The following is a 24,000-nucleotide window of genomic DNA, read 5'->3' as shown; positions in this document are numbered from 1 at the left end:
GGACTCAGTATGAGAAAAGTTAGTTGAGCCTGTGAGTCTTGGTGTTGTCCAGCACCCTTTCTCTACCCTATGGAGGTACAAGGAGGTGACAAGAAAGTCAAACTGATGCCCAAGGCTGCCCTGGAAGCCGCAGCGACAGCCTGGAGGATGGTCACCTTGACCATGCATGCACTTGCAAAGTCTCACCGAGCTAGAATTCTGTGGATTCTCTCTGCAGCATCTTTGCCACATCTGGCCCTGAGCTGTCTGCCTGGACGTGCAGAAAGAGGACCCTTGGGGTTTACTTGTGGACACGGGGATGGGAGCGGGGCTGGGCTTCACACCCACCCACCTGGTCCAGCTTTCAGATTGAGTCTTCCCCCTTCCAAAAGCCAATCGAGGCTGTGACGCGGGTGCTGCAGGATTCCAAAGGCTCCGGGTTTCACAGCAGATCAACGCAGATGCCTCAGCACAGCTGCTTGTGTAACCGGGTTCCATCCGGAGAGTGTGCGCCTCCCTGCCTCCCACCAGCCCACGCAGGGTGGTCTCAAGTCAGCAGAGCAGCTGTAACCAAGTGCTGTGAAGCTGGCCCCTGACGGCTGCTGTGCCCCCTCCCACCCTGGATGTTCTCGGTGGGAGAGAGGGCACAGCTCCTTCTTGGCACCTCTTGCCATCTCCCCTCCACTCATTGCACCAGTGGGAGCAGTTTGCTAGAGGCCAAGTGACCGAAAACTTCAAAATATACTCAGCAAAGTCCAAGGACCTAGATAGAGGCCTGCTGTATTATGCCAGACAAGCAGCTTGGGCCTGAGCCCCACCATTCTCAGGGGTAAAGGAGGATTGTTGTAAGCATGTAATGCCGTTAGGTGCTGGCTCAGTGACTGCACGTGATAGACTAGAACTGCTCCAGTGCATTTTCTCAGCCATAATCTTCACACGAATAGATTGCCTGGGCTCTCTCTCAGAGCTGCTGGGTGGGTTCGAACCACTAATCTTTTGGTTGGCGCTGAGCATTTAACCATTGCGTCATCAATGCCTCTTAGCTAGTACATTGTTGTTGTGTACCATCAAGTCGAACTGACCCACAGCTGACCCGTCAGCAGGTTTTCAGAGACAGTAAATCGCATGGGAGGAGATCACCCATCTTTCTTCCGTGGGGCTGATGGTGGATTCAAAGCGAATACCTCTGCATTGATAGTGCAATTCCTTACCACTAAGCCACCAGAGCTCATTAGCTAGTGTGTTAGCTGTAATTATTCCTCTCTCTCCTTGTTCATTGTTGTGGAGTTGTAACTGGTGTGCAGCCAACCTTTCTTTGGGTTTCTGAGGCTGTAAATCACGTGGGAGAAGCTTGCCCATCTTTCCTCCGAGGAACCTCATGGATTTGCATTGCCAGATTGGCACCAGTAAAATTTTAGCAGTAAAATGCGCTATGAATTGATCCCATCAGAACTTGTTAAAAGCATTATAGCAATCATGAATGAAAACCAATGTGCTTTTCACTCCGCTGGCCTGTGAGTTTGTTGTTTTTCTTAAGTACCACTGAGTCAACCATGATGCATACCCAAACCCACACTATCATCACCATCTTCGCCATACTGAAGCCCATTGTTGCAGTCACTGTGTCAACTCATCTTTTTGAGGTCTTCTCTTTGCTAGACCCTCTATTTTTTGCAGCAAGACAGGATGTTATTCCTAAAGACCAGTGTCTCCTAATGGCATGCCTACAGTATATGAGACAAAGCTTCACCGTCCTTGCCTCTAAGGAGCATCCTGCTTGCACTTCTAAGACAGACTTGATTGTTCTTTTGACAGTTCCTGGGATATTTCACATTCTCCCCCAACAACACAATTTAAAGGAATTTACTTTTCTTCTGTCAGCCTTATTCATTTGTCAGCTTTCAGACACCTGGGAAGCAATTGAAAAGACCATGGTTTGGATCCGGCACACCCTAGTCTTTATACTGACATCCTTGCTCTTTGGCACTTTGGTGAGGTCCTTGATAGGTCCAGATTTTCCTGCAAACTTATGGAATCCGAAACAAGATGCCCCACAAATGCTTGTCAAGAAAATGAGTCAGTGATTGGTGAAAAGGGTCAGATTTGAATAGTACTGACCTTCTGTCCATCTGGATAATGACAATGGGCCGCTGTGTTATTGTTTGGTCCCTAGGAAGTACTGCCTGCCTCTCTGTTGCTATAAGCTGTGAAGTGTGCTTCACCTCAGTGCAGCCCCATGGGGTAGAGTAGACCAGTGCTCTCCAGGGTTTTCAAGACTGTAGCCTTTTGAGAACAGATCACTAGATTTGCCTTTAGAGGGACCTCTGGCTGGGTTCAAATCACCCATCTTTTGGTTGGTGGTGGTGCACTGAACTGTTTCTGCCACCCTGGAACTGTCCTGAGGAGAAGAAAAATATTTCAGCTTTGAAATTTGAGATGATTAATATCTGACCCGGTGACCTTGTTTTTATTGTTGTTAGGTGCCATCAAGTTAAGCACAGCTCATAGTGACCATATGAATGACAGAGCTGACCCCTGTCCTATCCTGTGCCATCCTCACAATCTCTGATACAATCAAGCCCATTGCCGCAGTCACTGTATCAATCCTCATGGTTGAGGCTCTTTCCCTGCTTTGCTGTCCCTCCACATTTCCAAGTATGATGTTTCTAAGCAAGGCTACCTTCAGGTTACCCTAAACCCCAAGGAAAGCCCATGGTTTCCAGAGAAGGAGGGGGAGTTTGGAGGAGGAGGGTGGACCTGGGGTTTTAGACTCTCAGACCCATGTGTCACAGAGCAGCCTTTGCCAGGAGATCTACGGCCCTCCTTATTCACTTATGATTATTAAGGGTCATCTCAACCAACAAGGTATCAATAAGCAGGGTCAAGTTGAAATGCATTTATATGAGTCTGTCAATAGCCAAGGCATTTTTATAACTAAAAAGGGCTGTGGAGAAAAGATGAATGTGTGTGTGCATAGGCCTAATCACTGACCTGGAGTCCTTGAGATTAATCCCTCTCCCTTGGGACTCCCTGCCACGCAGACTCCTGGAGAAGAGGGGCGGGGAAGGTGACAGGTTTCTGAGGCGACTTCTCTCCCCTTGCACCAGAGAGTCTAGAGGAGGCACCTGAGTTAGGTACCCTCAGCGTCCAGGTCCTGGGGTGGGAGTCAGGCAGCCGTTCCTGATACCCGGTCCATGAGTATCTGAGTGTCAGTACTTTCAGAAGTGAGATAGATGGGAGTTGTCTGTGGTCCTGGGGAAGCATATTAGTCAGACCTGCGTAGAGTCTGCAACTGGCAGAGCTCCGTGCTAGTTGATGGGGACAGGCAGAAGCTCGGGAGGATTTCCTGTGTGCTTCTGGGGCTCTCTGTGCCAGGCTATGTGGGGAGCATCTCTGCACAGGGACCCCAGACTTCTGGAATGTATAAGAATATGAGCCTGTGTCATCTGAGAGCTGCTCAGATTCCGGCCCAGCATCACATGGCTGCTAGGGGTTCTGAGGCCACGCCCTTGCAGGCCCTTCAACCTGCTCTTCTGAGCCTCAAGCTCCCAGTTCTTGGGGGTCCCTGCTTGCACTCCCACTGCATGACAGGACCTCTGGGGTTGGCAGCAGAATGGACTGCACTCTTGGGTGAGCTCTGTGGTTAAAGGTGACACAGGCACTTGGACAGTGGGTGTGGGACAGCCTCATGCTCTTCTCTCTGATGGTCTCCTTCCTGGCGTGTCCCCTCCTTCTGACAGTGGCACCTCCTCAGGCCCTCACTGAGGACCTTCTCCGGGAGGGTGACCACACAGAGGATGGAAGTGGTCAGTGCCAAATCCAGCAACCAGACTGTCTCCTTACCACTTCCTGGAGCTCCTAGTACAGGAGAGGACGGGAGCCCTCAAGGGCCAGCAAGGCACAGGTGCAGGGTTCAGAGGGCTAGCCTCCCCTGAGGAGTTTAGAACCCCCCTTTGGTTCCCCACGCTGCTCTCTGTCTAGCCCTTCCCAGTGCAGGGCCCTCAACCTGCCCTGTACCCAAGTTCTTGCAAGGACTCTTTAGAGGCTACCAAATTGTGGTCTGACAAGTGACCCTTAACCAAGCTAGGGCCACCCTGTCTGGCCAGCCCCAGCTCTGCAGATGTCCCCTGACACAGACCAGATGTGCACCCTGACACCTGAGGGTATGAAACTCAAGCTTGGGACCCCTTCCTATCTCGTTCCCTCATTGCTGTGTCAATGGCAGATGAGTCTGGGGTCTGCAGATGGATCTCAGGCTCTGGAGTCCTCATAGCAATGCCTCAAAGTCTGTACTGCCCAGGAGTCCTGTAATCCAGCAAAGGACAGACCTGCCAGTAAAGTTCCAGAAGCTTTGAAACGAGTGTGCACCATTCTTCCAAACTGGAACAGCCTAATAAAAGTTTATGGAGAATTAAGGAAGTGGGAGGAGAAGGGGGTAAGAAGGGGAGAGGGGACAGTCAGCTCAAAGACCCTTCTCACGCAGAACCATCTGTTCCCAGTCTCTTCCTTTGCTCCCCACTCCAAAGCCATCTGAGGGTCTGGAGCCCCCACCCCCAGGCCACAGGTCTTCTTATAGAACCTGGTTCTCTAACTTGTGTACCCCAACTCCCCACTTAAGAAAGCTCTAGGTTGGACCCAGGAACCATGGACTCTGTCCCTCATTTCCAGGGAACCAACTTGTCCCTTGGGTTGGGGGTCGGAAACTCGTGGGCTCAGGAAGGCTTCTGAAAGTTATGACTTGTCAAGAGTCATTGATTGGAAGTGCCACACGTCATCATGCTTCCATGATTTACATGTCCTTTCTCTGGGAACATCAATCCTCTGGAAGCAGCAGGAGGAAGCCGGGTACCAGGCAGGCGTGATGTGCCTCATCCGTGGGTCCCTGCTGGATACAGAGGCTCCAGGAGTACCAGCCATGCAGCTGACATGATTGTGACACACATGACTCTTCCTACCATCCCCACCTTGAAAGGGGCCAGCTCCCTATCACCTTCCCAGATCACCATCCTTGCTCCCCAATCAGCAGTGCTCTCTGTTCCCAAGAAGGGGCTTAATTTTCGCTGAGAAGACCCGTCACAGCATCCCTGGCTCCCACAGTCTCCCTACCCAGCTGAATCCAGTCCAGGGCCACCAATGGGGACTGTCTGAGCCCAAGCTGTTGATGATAGGGCCCTTATTAGGAGCTAGACCTGTCAGGTGGAAGCTCCCAGGGCTCCCACGTAGGAGTTCAAAAGACCCCAAGTGGGAGATGGCAATCTTGTGACTCTCATTGCCACCCTTGACAACAGTGCCAATATGACAAGGTGACTTCTGTGCCGTTTCTTCCCCATAAAGGATGGAGGGGAACTCAGCTTCTCCTTTGCAGATTCCCAGCATGCTTTGTGAACACATTAATCCAAGCAAAGTCCCTTGACTAACAGAAAGGTTGGCAATTTGAATTCTCCCAGAAGTGCTTCAGAAGCAAGGCCTGGTGATCAACTTTTGAAAATCAGTTCCCATAGGACATTTTATTGCATCAAATATCTCAGTTACAAAAGGGCAAATACTGCACAACACTGCTGTTATGAAATAGGATGGATGTGGAGGTGGGGGCGGGGAGAATAAGGAAAGAGCAGATAGATAATGAACACTGCACTGGGGCAGATGAGGGAAAGGACAGGAATGTATGATTAGACATTGTATGTATAACAATGATCTGGAACAAGAGGTGCATCACAAAGCGCACTGGAGGAGGGAAGAAAATGCGCAACAGTTAATGAAGAAAAATATTTTAAAAAAGAAAATCAGTCCCAAAACACCTTTATGGAGCATAGCTCTCCTCTAATACATGTAGAAGTGTGAGTCAGGGTCCTCTGGACAACAACTGGACTGGAAGTGAGGACATGGTCAGGATGGTGCCTGGCCTTCTCTATCCTTCATCCTGTACCCCTGTCTATTTAAAAAAAGCTTCTTCAAAAGGCCCCTTTCCCAAGGCAGTGTACACAGCAGGCACACAAAAACTGCTCATGGAAGGAAGATAGAATGAAGGCTGAAATCCTGCCCTGGGGATGGCAATGTTGGGACTTAGAGGATTTAACCCTGTGAGGAGAAGACTAGAGAGAAGTGGGACACACTCATTCATTCATTCTTCAAAACGTAGGTGTCTTAGTTCGCTAGTGCACGTGTAATAGGAATTTCACACACGGGTATTTTTAATGAATAGAAATTCATTTTCGCACAGTTTAGAAGTCTGTAAGTCCATGATTAAGGGTTTTGGGTGGCATTGCTACCCCCAAGACTGAGATCTCCGACAGTTCAAATATACCACCGGTTCTTCTGGAGAAAGATGAGAAGTCTCTTCCCATTAACACTTAAAAGCCTCAGGAACCCAAGGGAAGTGTGCTATGAAAGAAAAGAGGGGGGGGGGGAGAGAAAGACAGGGAAAGTGTGTGTGTTTGTGTGTGTTTGTGTGTGTATGTGTGTGTCAGAGACAGAGAGACAGAGAAAGAGACAGTGAGAGAGACATAGAGACAGAGTGAGCGAGAAAGAGTGTGTGTGTGTGTGTGTGTGTGTAAGAGAGAGAGAGAGAGACAGACAGACACAGAGAGAGAGGAGGAAAGGGAAAGAGAGGGAAAGTGTGTAGGTGTGGGTGAGAGAGACAGACAGAGATACACAAAAAGAGAGACAGAGAGAGAAAGGAAAAGAGAGACAGAGTGTGTGTGTGAGAGAGAGAGAGAGAGAGAGAGAGACAGACACACACACAGAAATAGACACAGAGAGAGAGAAAGGGTAAGAGAGAGAGAGAGAGAGTGTGTGTGTGTGTGTGTGTGTGTATGAGAGAGAGAAACAGACAGACAGACAGACAGCATGGCCAGGGAAGGGAACCTGGGTAGTGAAAACCAATACCTGCCATCAAACGCACTGTTCTTGGAGCATCTGAAAGTGCATATGGTGCCCATAGCATGGGTTTGCATGGGGCTGACACAATCAACAGCTATGATAGCACCGGGCAAGAAATCAAGACATACTGCATTGAGAAAATCTGCTTTCAAGGACTTCTCCAAAGCACTAGAGAGCAAGGATGTCAGTTTAAAGACTAAGGTGTGCCTGATCCAAGCCATGGTTGTTTGAGTTGCTTCCTATCCCCGTGGAAATTTGACAGTGAGTAAGGATGTCAGGAGAGGAATTGAAGTTTTTGAGCTGTGGTGTTGGAGAAGAGTCCTGAATATCCCACGGACTGCCAAAAGAACGAACAGGTCTGTCTTAGAGAAAGTGTAGCCAAGATGCTTCTTAGAGGCAATGATGCTGAAACTTCATCGCACATACTCTGGGCACGTTGTCAGGAGGGGCGAGTCCTTGGAAAAAGACATCATGCTGGGAAAGGTGGAGGGTTAGAGAGAAGGAGAGGAAGACCTTCAACAAGATTAACTGACGTGACATGAACTGTAATATGGACCCAAGCACATCTGAGGTCATGAGGATGGCGCAGGACAGGACAAGGTTCAGATATCGTGTGTGCTATGAGTCCTAGTCACCCCGACCACACCCAACAACAACAGCTGGCTGGGAAAGGCCGGCTACCTGTTGGGGAACAAGCTGTCGGTCATTTCATTGTGAGCTACAGTCACTCTGTCCAGTTTTATGGCCAGAGCACAGGCTGTGGACGTTCAAGAGAAGTGGAGCACCAACAAGCCCAGGGCCCATTCTCATGGGGAGCTGAACCTGGTCAGTTGGTGCAAGGTTCAGGGGTCCATGCCTGCCCTGGGGCCCTGGAAGAAGAGTCTCCCGGGTTTTTCTTGTTGTGGTGGTTACCAGTTGTTATCAGGTCGATGCCAACCCTCTGTGACACTGTGTGTGCAAAGGACAACTGCTCCATGGGAATTTTCAAGCTTGTCTTCTGAGCTGCTCCCAGATGGGTTCAAACCACTGACCTTTCCTCTGGCAGTCCTAGGTTTTCTTTTTGGCCAAGCAAAAACAGTCTAGGAAGTAGGGCTTTGTAGACATGCATGCAGGGCTATTTCCCTGGCGGTGGGCTTCCACTTGGGGTCCTGTGAGTGAAGCCCACTAGGTATGAAGTAGAGGGGCTGGGATGTGCTTTGGGGCAGGAAAGGTGGAGGGTGGGCGCAGGAGAGGCGGGGGAGAGGGCTGTCTGGGCTAGGAATGTCAACACGAGGTGGAGGCCTGTCTGTGTTTCGGGGATGGGTCCTCTGAGAAGCCAGCGTCCTTTTTCTTGCCGTACTTGACTGTGTAAATATTTTTCTTAGGAATAAAGAAAGAGCCTCCATTCATTGGGTAGATCACACTTGAAAGAACTGAGAAGTATCTGTTTAGGCATAAAAGCGAAAAACAGTGTCTAAGGCGCCTTTAAAAAAAAAATCATCTCTGCGGCTCAAACATGGCCAAGCTGACTTTTTTTTTTAATGCAAAAAATAAATAAATATCACCCCGCTCCCAGTTGAGAGCTCAAGAGTTTGTGTCAACACCGCGGTGCCTTTGCTCTGGGAGCCAGGGCTGGGCGGCTGGTGACTAACCGCCTTTCAGAGTGTGTGTCCGAGCTGCCAACGGGACGCCACCCAGCCCAGCGCCAGCTAGCAGGGCCCTGAGCCGGGCCGAGGAGGGCCCTGCTGCCGGGAGAGCCTGGCCGGGGTTCAGGTGTGAGTCCCGGTCGGAAGGGCTGGCGTGTGGCTTCTTCCAGCCGGATGCATCCACCCAACAGCCTCTGATGCCGGCAGAGTCCCAGTCCAGACCCGGGAGGCCCCGCTCGGAGTGCAGGTCCAAAGCTGCAGCTTCTTGACCTTTGCCCTGTTTCCTGTCTATACAACAAAGACCGGTGTAGCTCTTGCCTCTTTCTGTGAGCTTATGAGAAAGGAGATTCTGCACCAGTGTTTTTACTTTGTGTTCCTCTGATTCCTAGCTGCTTTGTGCACATCAGAATGAAACATTGCTATTGTCTTGCACCATTCTTATGATAGATGTTTCTGAGTCCTTGTTGGAGCCTCTGTGCTGTTGGCATTCTTCTCCAGTATAGTCCAGGATAGATCGTTCTTGATAATGTGTCCAGAGCAATGGAATCAAGTTCTCTCCACCATTGCATCTAAGGAGCATCAAAGCCACACTGTAGGCTGCCGGAAATCTCACCAGCTGCCCTCATCCTCACCGTTTCTGTACTGAAACTATTACTTGAATACAATATTTACACCTGGCAAATTTGGAAGCAGGAGTGGCATCCACTTCCTAAACAACATGCCTCCAGAAACTCTATGAACTTCGATAAATGGCGATGATTGTAGAGGGGCGTCAGGCCTTTTGTTCATAGGGTCACTATGAACAGAACTCGAAGGCAGTTAAAAACAGCAACAAGAAGTTGGTAGGCGTCATAGTTAGGTCTTGGCTTGGAAAGACAGTTATTGTTGTAATGTGCCATCGAGTCACTTGCAACTCATAGCGACCCTACGTACGAGAGCCCTAAAGGCCCTTCTATCCTGTGCCAACCTTGCCATCTCAAACTCACTCATTCCCACCACTCCACTCACAGAATCGATCCATCTCATCAAGGATCTTCCTCTCCTGCGCCGTCCCTCCACTCTCCCAAACATGAGGTCCCTCTCCAAAAACTAGTCCCTGCTTGCAACATGCCCAAAGTATGTCAGATGAAGCTTCAGAATCCTTGACTCCAAGGAACATTCTGGCTTCACCCTCTTCAGGACAAACCTGTTTGTTCTCCTAGCAGTCCATGGTATATTCAACACTCTTCTCCAGTACCACAGCACAAAGGCATCAATTCTCTATCATCCCTATTCACTGTCCAACTCTCCGATGCATACATAGCATGTAATTGAAAAGACTATAGTCTGGATCAGGCGCACCTTAGTCTCCAGCCCGACGTTGTTGCTCTTCAGTACTCTTGAGAGGTCCCTCACAGCTGACTTTCCCAATGCAATTCATCTCCTGATTTCCTGGCTGCTGTTACCAAGAGTGTTGACTGTGGAACCAAGTAAACTGAAACTGTTAACTATCTCAATCTCTTCATCCATACTGATGCTGCCAATTCGCTCAGTGGTGAAAATCTTTGGATGAGAATTGTCTTTTTAAACATTTTTTTCTTACAATAAGAAGAGAGGCATTTAGGACATGTTTTCCAAGACTAGATTAAGTCTGAGAGAGGGCATGTCAGTTATGAACTTGTTACATCTGCTTCTAGGAAACTGTGTCTGAGTCATAGTGTCACCATATGTGTCCCTTTAGAACTGTGCTCTATGGGATTTTCAGGGCCTGATCTCTCAGAAGGAGATTTCCAGGCCTTTCCTCCTAGGTACTTCTAGGAGGACTTGCATGTCTCAGTTTTCAGGAAGCAGCTGAGCTTGTTAACGGCTGGCAGCCATCAAGGATGCTGGCACTATTTCAGCTCAACTCAACTCAACGCATGGCTGTTGAGTCTCAACTACCTCATAGCTAACCCTCCATTTGGGTTTCTGAAACTGTAAATTGTATGAGAAGGAATGGCCCATCTTTCTCCCAAGGAGCTACTAGAGATACTATCCAGTTGGGTATAAAACACTCCTAACAGGGTAGCCACCTGGAGATCAAGGCGGCTGACCAATCAGCCTCTCTCGACCTTCTGCTCACACTTGGTCTCCAACAGAACTACGTTCCCCTGCAGCTCCTGCAGTCTCCCCAAAATCAGCAGTAGAAACTTGGAGCTGGGGCACATGTAAGAGTGGGAAGTCCATCCACTTAGACTCCAGATCTACTTCTTATTTCAAGCCGAAAGACCTGTACAGACAATCATGACCTCATTGTCCTATTAAGAAGAAGAAGCTTTGTAATCAACTTCTAGAAAATTCTAGGCCTAGACACATATCTCTGGGTACAAAGAAGCTACTTCACACTATGCAGTGAAGACTCTCAGTTTAGGTAAGAAGATCTGGGCTCAGGTCAGTAATTTCTCCTGCTTAGATGGACCGAGGTATGCTTGGGGATCTTAGAGGTCTCTGATTCTGAGCCTCTCTGGTTATGTAGCCACCTCAGGCCCAGGGCTCTCTCCCACTTCCTCCTGTAAGTACATTTTCAGATACTTTAATAACAGATTATTTTGAAGGGAGGGAAACCTTCTGGGATCCATTTGTGACACCAGACAGAAAGTTTAACGCCACCCCTCTCCCCAGAGTACATGCCAGGACTCCAAAGCTGTGAGCATATGAGATGTCTGTGAGTGCCGACTCTTTGCTGATTTTTTTTGGGGGGGGAGAACAGAGGGTATTTATTTTAAAAGTCAAAAAAGATGTTTTGACCAACTCCACTTAACTAAATCCTGGCACTGATACCCGAGAGAGAAGCTAAAATGTTGGAGGTCAAACCTCTATTTTTTTGGCGAGAATGCTTAATCAAAACACACCTAATACTTCAGCTGGAGTCTGGGGATGGGGGCTCAGTGCACAGAAGGCCACTGCTGGCGGCCAGTGAGCTTGCAGGGAGTGTGCTGAGGGTTAAGCTAGCAAAATAAAGGGGCTGTTCAGCTCGGCAGCAGCTCTGGCAAGGGAGAAGCAGAGACTGCAAGGCTTCAGAGGGAGTGTGTCCAGCGGTGTTTTCACTGAGGTCAGCAGTGGGTGAAGGGGCACAGGGACCTGCCAAGGCAGGCTGTAAAGTCGGGGGCAGAAGCGGAGACACAGCCAGAATGGTCATTACAGAACCAGACTCCAACCTTCCATGTGCAAGAGGGCTCTTCTCACAGGATATGAACAGACACTTCACCAAAGAAGACATTCAGATGGCTAACAAGCACATGAAGAAATATTAAAAATTCCTAGCTTTAAGAGAGATGCAAATCAAAACAACTATGAGATATCATCTCACCCCAGTCAGAATAGCAAAATTTAACAGAACAGCAAACATCAAATGCTGGAGAGGTTGTGGAGAAACTGGAACCCTTATTCATTGTAGGTGGGAGTGTAAAATGGTACAACCACTATGGAAGGCTGTATGACGCTTTCTCAAAAAGTTGCAAATAGAAATACCATTTGATGCAGCAATTCCACTACGGGGAATTTACCCTAAAGAGACCATAACTGCCACCCAAGCAGATATATGCACACCCATGTTTATTGCGGCTTTGTTAGCAATAGCAAAGAGCTGGAGACAACCCAAGTGCTCATCAACAAATGAATGGATAGAGAAGGTCTGGTATATTCATGCAATGGAATACTATGCAGCATTGAAAAACAAGGAACTTGTAGGGGAGCTCTGGTGGCCTAGTGGCAAGAAGGTGTACTGCAATCCCAGAGGTGCACGGTTCGAATCCACCAGATGCTCTGCTGAAGAAGGAAGGACAATCTCCTCCTGTACCAGTCAGATCTGATTTGACGGTACACACACACAAAATAATAAAATAAAAATTTTTTTAAAAAGAATCCTGCTGTATTGTTGTTGTTGTGCAACTAGAAATCAGAATCGACCCATAGCTGACCCTCCAGTGGGTTTTTAGAGGCAGTAAATCACACAGGAAATGATTACCCATCGTCTCCCCCACTCCGCCCCCCAAGGAGCAGCTTCTGGATTTGAACTGTGTGCCTTTGGGATTGGAGCACAACTTCTTACCACTAGGCCGCAAGATTTGTTTTCAAATGCCATCAATGCAGGTTCAACTCCTGGCTACCTGATGTATAACAGAGGAGCACGTTGACCAGTCTGTTGCAGCTACTGTGTGTTTTGAACACGTTCCATGTAGGGAGCTTACCCTCTAGCTACATATCAGGTAATAGTCTGTTGTGATTCCTATGGCTTTTGTTGACTGCATTTCTGAAATTGATTACCAGGCCTTTCTTCCAAGTCTGGCTTACTGTCTTAATACACTCCTGAAACCTGTCCACTCTGGGTGACTCTGCTGTTTGAAACACGAGTTATAGAGCTTCTAGCTGGTCTCTCTTGCTACTACTGTCAGTCTCTCTTGATTTAGGAAGCTCTAAGTCCAAATTCCAGGCACTAGGTTTAGGGAAGGATTTCTTTCACAGACAGTTCTGAGGAAAAGTCCTTTGCCCCTGAGCTTCTGCTCCAGGACTGACTTCTTGTGCCTTAGTGCCTCTGTTCTTCCATTTACAGTACGCTGCTGTCACAATAGGATATTTCCCAGGAGATAACGAAGTTTCCGCTAGATCTGGTATGCAAGTAGTGTTTTCTTGGCCCTCGGGCCTGTAGCTGCCTATGTATATATGTACATATGTTGTTGTTGATTGCTGTTGAGTTGAGCATGACTCACAGTGACCCTATGAACAAAAGTCCTGAAGCCTTTCTATAACTATCGTCATTTATCAAAGTTCTTAGAGTTTCCAGAGGCATGTTGTTTAGGAGGTGGGTGCCACTCCTGCTTCCTCATATATATGTATGTGTGCGCACGCACACACACACACACACACACATACACAAAACTCACATCTCAGGAAACCCTATGAATTTTGATAAATGTCAATAGTTGTAGAGGGGCTTCTGGCCTTTTGTTCATAGGGTCGGTATGAGTCGTGCTCAACTCGAAGGCAATCAACAACAACACAACATATATACATATACACATACTTATATAGACATATACATATACACACATATATACACACATATGTATGTATGTATGTTTGTATGTATGTATGCGTTGCATTACTTGAGGGAGCTCTGGTGGCCTAGTGGCAAGATGCTGCACTGCAATCCCAAAAGCACATAGTTTGAGGCCACCAGTTGAGCCCCCTGACTGAATTCCAAGCCCAGTGAAATTCTGGAAGGATGAACAGAAATCTGGACAGTGACTAAGAATGACAGAAGAATTGATACCTTCGAGCTGTGGTGCTGGAGAAGAATATCAAACATACCATGGACCGCCAAGAAAACAAATAGGTCTGTCTTAGAGAGGGTGAAACCAAGTTGCTGCTTAGAGGCAAGGATTTTGAAGCTCCTTCTCACATACTTTGGACATGTGGCCAAGAGGGCCTGGTCCTTGGAGAAGGACATCGTGCTTGGAAGGGCGGAGGGACAGCGCAGGAGAGGAAGACCCCGGATAAAATGGATTGACATGGTAACTGGGTTAGTGGGATTAGGTGTGTCGGAGTCAGTGAGACTGGCTCAGGGCAGGGCAGAGTTCAGAGTTGTTGAACATAGCATCCTAGCAACATGCAGGCCACCAGAGTGTGACAAGTTGGCAGACGAGTGGTGAGCGTATGGTGAGCTTAATGTCCCGGCCAAGGAATCATCTGGGATGGGGGTGGGGGGTAAGGTCAGCATAAATAGGTGGTCCCTGGTGAGTCGACGACACTGTTTCCCTGTGACTCAGAGCCCTTTGACAGGCCATACCTTGCAGGCCCGCAAGGGCAGAGGGACAGTGCTCAGTGGACACAGGAAGAGCCTGGAGGAGCAGCAGCCCAGTAACCCTGTGACTCTGGTTCATCTTTTGTTTGTTTGTTGTCTGTGGCATTGTTTCATGTCATGATTTGAACATGCGTCCTTGTATCTCCATCTGACAGGCTCCCTGAGGTGGGGCCCAGCCCTGTGTTGTGCATACAGGCCTCACTGGACACTTCTAGGTTCAAGAGAAAAGCCTCTGTTAGGGATTGAACAGAGTCTCCCAAACTGCCTGCTGGACCCTCTACCCCTGCGGACGTGATCTCGTCTGGGAATGGGGTTTGTGTTTTTTTGTGGTGGTTGTTGTAAATGTTATGCTTACGAAATCATATCAGTGCAGGTGGGTCCTAAACCCAATCACTGCTGAATGACAAGGAACAGCGTAGACACCAAGGGCACCGAGCAGGGTGTCTTAGTCCCCCAGTGATGCTATAGCAGAAATGCTACAAGTGGGTGACTTAAGCAAACAATGTTCTTTTTTTCACCGTTTCAAAACGTCACTAACGTTGCTTGAGTTGGAACTGACTCATAGCTAATGTTGCAGCCGGTTTTATGGAGTCTGTAAATGGCATGAGAGGAGATTTCGCAGCTGTCTGCCTTGAAGCTGTTGGTAGATTTGAAGCATGAGAGAGGTGCTGCCGTTGGGTTGTCAGCATGGCTCTGACCCTAGAGCTCACGTGGAGCTCCTCTCCCTCTGAGAGGGTAGAAACCTGAATTCTGAGGACTGGCTCTCACAGAAGGCTTTCTCTCTTCATCAGCTCTGGAGGAAACCCTCGTCATTACAGCTCTGCCTTCCAGCTTTCTGATTCCTTGGAAATCCCCAGAGTCTCGGCATCTCTTCTCGTTCCAAGTCTCTGTTTGCTCATTTAATTCTTTCCTATCTCCAGAGAAACTAACATGAAATACACCCTAGGCTGATCCTGACTCTTTAATGAAAGAAAGACATTTGGGTTCTAATTCTCAGATGGAATTCTAGCCACAGACATAGAGATTAGAATTTATAAACTGTCTTTGGGGGATGCAGTTCAATCCATAACAAAGGGAAGATCAGAACTCAAAGTCTTCACCTTCAAATTGTAATCTGTTCTTAGCTGACCCTCCCGTAGGTCTTCAGAGACGGTAGGTTACACAGGAGATGTTGATCCACGTTCCTCCCATGGAGCTGCTGATGGATTAGAACCTGCAGAGAGGCATCACTTTGGGCTTTGCAGCACAGCTCCCTATGGACTACGCCACAGAGCTCCAGATGCCACGGGAATATTGGCAAAGATTCAAGCCATAGTCTTTTCAGTCACTTGCTATACATCTGAGAGTGGGACCATGATGAAGGCTGACAGGAGAAGAACTGATGAGTTTGAACTGTGGTGCTGGAGAAGAGCATTGAATGTCCTATGGATGGTCAAAAGAACAAACAGATATGTCTTGAAGAAGGTGAACCAGAGTGCTCTTTGGAGACAAAGGTAATGAGGTTTCATCTTAGATCCTTTTGGCATGCTGCTAGGAGGTTAGGCTATTCCCTGGAGAAGGACATCATGCTTGGTAATGTGGAGGGACAGTGAAGGTGAGGAAGACTCTCAACCAGGTGACAGTGTCTGCATCAATGGACTGAGTGTGTCAGAGATTGTGAGGACGGCACAGGATAGGAAAGGGCCAGATAATGTTGTTCATAGAGTCACAATGAGCTGCACTCTACAGCACTTAACAACAACAACAACAACAACAACAAGGCATAGAAACTAAAAAAACAATCTTTTCCCAGAGTTTACAGAAAGCATGTACTTTCCCCTAAAGCCAGCACACTGAATTCAGACTTCAAGCCTCCTGAACTTATTTTTTTAACTTGTACATGGGGTCGCAAACGACTCGACAGCACATAACAACAACAACAACATATTTTATAATATAGATTCTTTTTTAAATAAATTTCTTTTCTTTGAATTGTGATTTTAACAAAAGTTTCTTGTTGGTTAATGCCATTCATTGATGGCCTTTCCATTAGAGCAGCACTAGGAGACACAGTGAGTGTTTACACTCCCAAAGGCTATTGGTGAACATCGGGGGACCGTAGCAGCCCCTTCCCTTGAGTTACACAGATGGCACAAACTTGCTTACAGAAAACAAAGAAGACGTGAAGCACTTATTGAAGAACGTCCAAAATTACAGCCTTCGCTTTCTCAACACTATGAAAACCAAAATCCTCACCATTGAACCATTTGGCGACATCATAATAGATGTAAAAAAGAAGAGCTTGAAGTTGGCAACCTTTCCAATCAATTTGGATCTGCTCACAATCAACAGTCATGATAATAACAGTCAAGGAATCAACAGATGCATCCTATTGGGGAAACCCGCTGTCAGGGACCTCTCCAGAGCTCTAAAGAGCAGGGATGTCGGTGGAAAGGCTGACATGCCCTTGACGCAAGCCATGGATTTCCCTTTGCTTCCTATGCCTCTGAAAGTTGAGCGATGAATAAGGGAGTCTGAAGAAGAATCAACGGCTCTGAGTTGTGGTGTTGGAGAAGAGGCTATCCCATGGTCAACCAAAAGAACAAACACATCTGCCTTGGAGGAACTCCAAGCAAGTTGCTCCTTCAAAGTAAGGGTGGTGACAGTGTCTCTCATATCCTGTGGCCATGTTGTTGTGAGGAACTGGTCCTTGGAGAAAGACCTTATCTTGGGAAGATAGAAGACCAGCAAGAGACAGAAACACCTTCACCAAGATGAACTGGAACTACAGCAGTAGACTTGGGCATGATGGAGATTGTGATAATGGTGCAGGATGAAGTAAGGTTCAGATCTCTTGCTCAAAGGGTTACACTGAGCCATAGTCGTTTCTACAACAACTAACAACACGCCCTTTCAGACTGAGTGCCATGGCTAGAGACTCCCTTTTACCACGTCTGGATTTTTGTCCTGTACAGAGACTAAGGATTGATATGGCCCATAAGTACATGACTAGGTGTTAACCTGGCTGAGCTTCCCAGAGATGGAGGGCTCTGAGGTGCCTAAAACAAGCCTCTGTGGTGGACTCTGGTGACCCCACATATGTCAGAGGACAACTGAGCCTCATACGGTTTAAATGGCTGGGTTTTCAGAAGTGGAATGCCAGGCCTTTCCTTCGAGGCACCACTTGGTAGACTTGACCCATCAGCCTTTAAGTTAACAGCTGAGCAAGTTCACCACCCACACCTCCCAGGCATTCCTAACTCAGGTGCTGCTGAGTCCATTGAGGCTCGGGTGCCAAACTCTTCCTCATCTGCTAGACCACACAGGCACAGCCGCCGCTTTGGCAGAAGAGCAAACCCCTCCAAACATTTTTGTTTTCAAACCCCTCTGAACATTCTAGTTTTCCAAGGCAGATTGGCTGGACATGCAGTATCAATGGCCATTTATGCAAGCATGCGGCGGATGCCCTGGGAATGTCATCAAGCCCAGAGCTGCAGCTGGAGCCCTCTGGCTTGTAAAGTACTCCTGTAAAAGCCTCACATGGTGTCTCCAGACACACTCTGCCCCAGCCTGGGCTCTGCAAAGGGATCACATCTTTTTTTATTTTTTAAATTAATTTTGTTGTGTACCATCAGGATGGATGGCAAAGAGATTGAGATTGTTCACAGCTTCAGTTTGCTCGGCTCCACGGTCAACACTCTTGGCACCAGCAGCAGGAAATCAAAAAACGTATTGCGATGGGAAAGTCTGCTGTTAGGCACCTCTCTACAGTACTCAAGAGCAACGGTGTCTCTTTGGAGACGAAGGTGCGCCTGATACAGGCCATGGTCTTTGCAATCACTTGTTATGCATCAGAGAGCTGGACAATGACTAGGGAGGACAGAAGGAGAATTGACGCCTTTGAGCTGTGGTGCTGGAGAAGAGTATTGACTGTACCATGGACTGCCAAGAAAACAAACAGATTTATCCTAGAGAGGGTTAAAACAGGCTACTCCTTGGAGGCAAAGATTCTGGGGCTTCGTCTGACATACTTGGACATGTTGCAAGGAGAGACAGGTCTTTGGAGAGGGACATCATGCTGGGTAGAGTAGAGGGACAGCGCAGGAGGGGAAGGCCCTCTATGAGGTGGATTGATTCAGTGACTGGGGTAGTCAGGATGGGTGTGTCAGAGGCAATGCGATTGGCACAGGATAGAGCAGGGTTTAGGGCTGTTGTACATAGGGTCGCTATGAGTCACAAATGACTTGATGGCACATAACAACAACAACAACAACAAATTAACTTTAATGAAAGTTTGCAGAGACTTATGGTTTCCAATCATTCATTGTTGTACTTTTCTCCCTGCCCACCCCCACCGCCCCAATTCACTTTTCTCTTTGAAAAGAAAAAGAAAAACTCTTTCATTGCTATGCAATCCCTCCCCACAAGTCCACTGCACTGTGCAGCCATCATTCTGGACTCCTGTCATGACAATAATACCTAATCATATATGCCTTTTAAACAGTTCTCTCCCTCATCTGTTGCAATGTAGTATACATCATTCCTCCCCTTCTTCTCTGTCTTCCCTCAACCTCAGTGTCAGTCCTGTTTTATAATAGTGGCCCTATGCAATATTTGTGCTTTTGTGACTGAGATATTTCACTCAGCATTATGTCCTCCTGAGTCATCCACTTTGCATAATATTTCATGAGTTCCTTGTTTTTCAGTGCTGCATAGTATTCCATTGTGTGAATATACCAGAGCTTCTCTATCCATTCATTTAGTTGATGGGCACTTGGGTTGTTTCCACCTATTTGCTATTGTGAACAAAGCTACGTGGGGGAATCTTACTGAAGCGTCAGTAATGGGATGAGGTTCCCTTTAGGGCTGGGAGCCTGGGGGTGGGGTCCGGCCTCAGTCTGTGGCAGATCTTCTCTTGGTGGCATGCCACTGCTGCTGTAACGAGTTTTTAAGACTAATGTCAGTGACTTCAGGGACACGCCTGAAGACTAGCAGTTCTGAGGTTCAAGATGACAATTTCTCTGTCCAGCTCCATGTTCCAGGCCACACACACAGAGGCCAGGATGCAGGGATTGAGTCTTTCTCTTATGGCCCCTCCCTTGGGTTCAGCTGCTTCTTGTTGTTGTTCTGTGCTGTCGAGTCACCTGTGACTTATAGCGACCCTATGTACAGCAGCTCTGAAGCCTGCTTTCTCCTGAGCCAGTCTCACTGGCTCTGACACACCTACCCCCATTGCCCCAGTTACTGTATCAATCTATCTCATGCTGGAGGCATGTGAAAAACAGATCCTTCTGGGAAATTTTTAGACCTCTCTTCTTTTTAAGGTGAAAAGCACTCAGTCATCAAGAGCTGTGCCGATAAGCCATGAAGCCCCTCTGATAGAGAGGACCTAATGGCCCACAGCACTGAGCCCCCAGTCTGGTTGGCTACTCCAACAAAGGCCTCAGTCCCTCCTGGGATGGCACCACGGAGCCACCTCAGCCCCCTCAGAATGGCATAGAAATGCCCCCTTGAGCCTTCTTTTCAGAAACCTCTGGCTTTTCTGAGATCCAGGTAGTCATCTATACTGTTTCTGCAAAATTCCTGCATTGACCAAGCTTCCTGGCTCTGGAATTGGGGGTAAAAAGTAGACAGACGCAACAGCAGAGATGCTGGGCCTCCTCCAGCAGCCAATGCAGTTCTGGCATCCAGGGCTGAGCCCTCACCTCATCACCAGGCCCAGGCCCAGGCCAGGTGGAGGAAGGGCACTGGCCCTCAGTGATATCCCTGGCGAGTCTTACCTGGAGTCTCAACTCACTCTCTGCCTCCTCCTTTTCCACTTAGAGCCCCTTTCCAAACCGCCATTCCAGAATCTATTCTAAAAAGAAACACAAGATCCCAAGTTGGTTAGAATCCCCAACATTAGAAATATGGCCACTTATTATTACAGCTGAGCCGGGCGTGCTGGCCGAGTCCAGCACCTGGTCCCACTGGCAGGCACCGTGGTGGGACTTACGAAGGGGGAGCTGGGGCCTGGGACTCAGCATCACATCTTGTTTTGTTTTTAAATATTAGCTTCAGTCTTGGTTTCTGTTCTTACGAAAGTGACATCATTCTTCTTATGAGCCTGTGCCCAGCCCTCCCAGCCCAGAAGGGAAACATTCAATGACGCAGCTTGTTTGTCCATTTGATCCATGTATAAAAGCTCTCAGAACCTTCCCTTGAAACAATGTCCTTGGCAATGAACTTGGGTGGATGGCGGTATTTAAGAGCGGGGTGAGGGGCGGGGGGCAGGGAACTGTTGTATTGAGTTGACTTTGACTCATCATTGCCCCATGCATATCAGAAGATGACTGTGCTCTGTAGAGTTTTCAATGGCTGTGGTTTGGAAGAGGGGTTGCCAGGCCTTTCTTCCAAGGCACTGTTCTCCATAGAGTTTTCAATGGCTGTGGTTTAGAAGAGGGATTGCCAGGCCTTTCTTCCAAGGCACCTCTGAGTGGACCAGAACCGCCAGCCTTTCTTTAGAAGCAGTGTATTAACTATCCAGGAATTCTGTTAAGAGTAGAAGACAAGAAAAAATGTGACCACTCACCTCAACCAAGTCAAGGAAAGCTTCAAGTCGAAACTCTCAGGCAGGAGAAAGATCCAGAATTTCCAGCATTTTCTCTTACCACTGTCCCAAGTTTCTCTTCAGAGATGGGGTGGGAGAGTGCAGACAGAAGGTTGGAAAACCCCAGTGTCACCCACAGCCCACTGCAGGGTCCCTCTCCAGAGGCTCAGGACATCTCCTTAATTCAGAGTGCCACTGCTTCTCTGCCTTCACCTGACCTCCACTGAGCAAATTCTTCTAGAAGCAAGGAGACATTTCCACCTCCCTGAACCCCAGGATGTAATTAAAGAGCAAGTGAATCCGCTGCCACTTTTAACCTGTCAAAAAGGAGAGAGAAGAAGCTTCGCCCCCTCCCTCTGGAGACAGCTGTGCCTTCTGGGAGCTTGAACCACCACTTTACCTACTCGGGGCCCACACTCCTGTCCTGAGGACACAATCCAAGTCCCATAGTGGATGTGAATGCTCTCTGGAGCGCTGTCCCCATGTGGGTGCTCCCCTGCGCCCTGTCCCCATCTGAGCTGGGAGCCCCAGGAGGGCAGCAATCAGGTCTCCTCCTTACTAACCTTTTGAGCGCTGTATAGGAGAAAGCACAGAGGGGCTGACACCTTCTCAGGTATGATGCTCAGCTCTCCAACATCATGAAAGACAGATTGTCTCGCCTTGCTGACACCTGTAGTGCTGCACAGGACAAGGTACAAAGGGACCAGGTCTCTCCTGTGCTAACCTCTGTGGGGCTATGCTTGGCAAGGTACAGAAGGACTGACTGACTTGCCCAGCTGTGCAGGACATAGGCACAGTGACCTCTAGACGCACATACTCAAATCTGGGAAACACAGGAGAGAAGTAAGGACAGAATCGAAGAGCCTCTGCTTTCCCCAGTACAGCTGTTTTGGACACGTGTGAATTGCCACGACCCTTTCTCTGTGTACCTCTGACCCAGTCATTAGCCGACCCAGAGCAACCCTCCCCTGGACAGCAGCCCTGATGAACCAGCTGTGTTCCCAGGGCGGCAGTGCCCTGGAGAAAGGCTGTGCACTGTTACTGTCACATGTCACGTTGCCTCCAGCTTGCGGAGCTCCGGTCCCTGTGCAACAGAACACAGCGTCACCTGGTGCTGCCCATCTGCGTCGTCCCTGGTGTGCCTGCATCCACTGTTATGGTCATTGTGCCAATGCATCCAAAGGGTGGTGGGTAGGTTTCCCTCATTTTTTACTGACCTCTGCTTTGCCAACCATGATGCCCTTTTCTAGCGATTGGTCTTTCCTGATGATGTGTCCACAGTCAGCAATGCAAAACCCAAACTAAAACCCACTATGGCTAAGTCAATTCTGGCTCATGGTGACCTCTCCGCTTGGTCTGCAAGCCTGTAGCTCTCAATGGGAAGAGATTGCCTTATCTATTTCCTGCAGAGAGGCTGGGGGGGGGGGGGGTTTCAAACTGTCAACCCTTCATTTAGCAACCTAGCAAAGATCTCAGCAGTCAAGGTTGATGCTGTGGAAAGAAAGGATCCTGGTTCTAAACAGGGCCCTTGATCTCATCTAGTGCAGACTCTACTAGATCTTACCCTTGTTATTAAGAGAACATGTTGATCAGACCTCACTATTTAGATCCCACTTGAACACATTTGTCAGAAACTAACAACCTCTTTTCAAAATTCTTTTGCAGCAAATCCTGACTGATTCAGAAGTGTCGTCACAGGAGGGCTGCATCAAAAAGGTAGGAGAGCTCACTTGGTGCCTTCGTCTCTTCACCGTCTTTTGTGTTTTGGGTTCGATGGCTCTGTAGTTGGAGAGTGTGTCATCGAGTGTGCTGCCACTGGTCTGAGAGCTGTGTGTGGCCCCATGACCACTGAGGTCTGGAGGGCAGTGATCCCAATGGCATCTTGATGGGTGTTGAGGTTTGTGTGTGGGAAGGTCGGGATACGCTCTCTAAGCATCCCACACTTGAGAGGGAGAACTGGTACCTGTGAGAACGCTGGGGACCACGCAGAGACATTCAAATGAAATAAAAGCGCGTTGTGCTTATTTAACTATCTTCACTGGATGGTCTCATGAAAGGAATATGGGGAGAAAAAAACCAACAACTGGCTGCAGATTCAACAAAGCCTTTTGCTGTACTAATAGCTTCCAAAGACGGCTCAGGCATGGCGTTAAATAAGCAAACCATTAGGTTTGAAAGAAAAAAATGTCCATGTGGGCATTATCTGCTGCCTTTCTGACTGATGACAGATAATAGCCGGTTGACAAACATCAGCTCTAAAAGATCCAGAGAGCAAGTTATGCACGAAAAATACACACACACCCCCAGGGAAGGGCACACACAGGCGTGCATACCAGCATATTTCACCACAGGCAAGGCACCTGCGGAAAGAATCAGGTACAGAAAAGGCCACCAAGCTGTGAGCCCACTCATCAAGCCAAGCTCAAGCTCCCAGAGACTGTGGGGTGCACACACACTCTCTCACATGTGTGAGGCACACTCTTACGCTGTTACACACATACTTTCACACATAAATGCTAGTACGTGCATACATTCAGTCCCACTGCCACGTGTGTATACTCTTACATGTACACGCACGCGTGTATACACACATGTACATGTTTGCACTTGCACACTCACATGTGTGTGCGCGCACATACACACATTCATTCCCAAGGCCACATATTCACACATGTACATATTCACGCATGCACACAGCCTCATGGCAAGATACTGCACTGCAATCCTGAAGGCATGCAGTTCAAATCCACCAGCTGCTCCGTGGGAGAAGGATGGGAAATTTCCTCTCAGGAGAGTAACGGCCTCTGAAAACCTGCTGGAGGGTCAGCTATGGGTCAGTTCTGACTCGATGGTAGACAACAAAAGGACACTTACGCATGCACACACACATGTTTATACTCACACATTCACTCATTCTGCCGCGTGAACACTCACACCCACACGCACATACTCATACGCATATACTCACACACTCACCCACACTGCCACATGTACACACACTCATATACTCACACACTCACCCACACTGCCACATGCATGCGTATACTCACACACTCACCCACACTGCCACATGCACACACACACACATATACTCACACACTCACCCACACTGCCACATGCACACACAC

The 24,000-nt window shown here is 48.3% G+C and overlaps 1 protein-coding gene across 2 annotated transcripts in view; it reads left to right on the top strand.

Moving 5' to 3' along the window:
- The window catches only part of PRDM16 (PR domain containing 16), a 509,116-nt gene that overhangs the window by 230,753 nt on the left and 254,363 nt on the right, over positions 1-24,000 (top strand). For both annotated transcript variants that reach the window (XM_006885814.1, XM_006885813.1), the window contains exon 3: positions 22,538-22,588. Coding sequence is in view for 1 of the 2 variants with exons in the window: in XM_006885813.1 (XP_006885875.1) it covers positions 22,538-22,588 (51 nt within the window). In the remaining variant the exon portion in view is untranslated. The remainder of the gene's footprint in view (positions 1-22,537; positions 22,589-24,000) is intronic.

This window comes from Elephantulus edwardii, unplaced genomic scaffold (genome assembly GCF_000299155.1).
Source record: "Elephantulus edwardii isolate Elephantulus edwardi_28Jun2011 unplaced genomic scaffold, EleEdw1.0 scaffold00045, whole genome shotgun sequence".
In the NCBI taxonomy this organism is placed as follows: domain Eukaryota; kingdom Metazoa; phylum Chordata; class Mammalia; order Macroscelidea; family Macroscelididae; genus Elephantulus; species Elephantulus edwardii.
The sequence above is the reverse complement of the archived record's forward strand: the minus strand, read 5'-3'. Positions and strand labels throughout refer to the sequence as shown.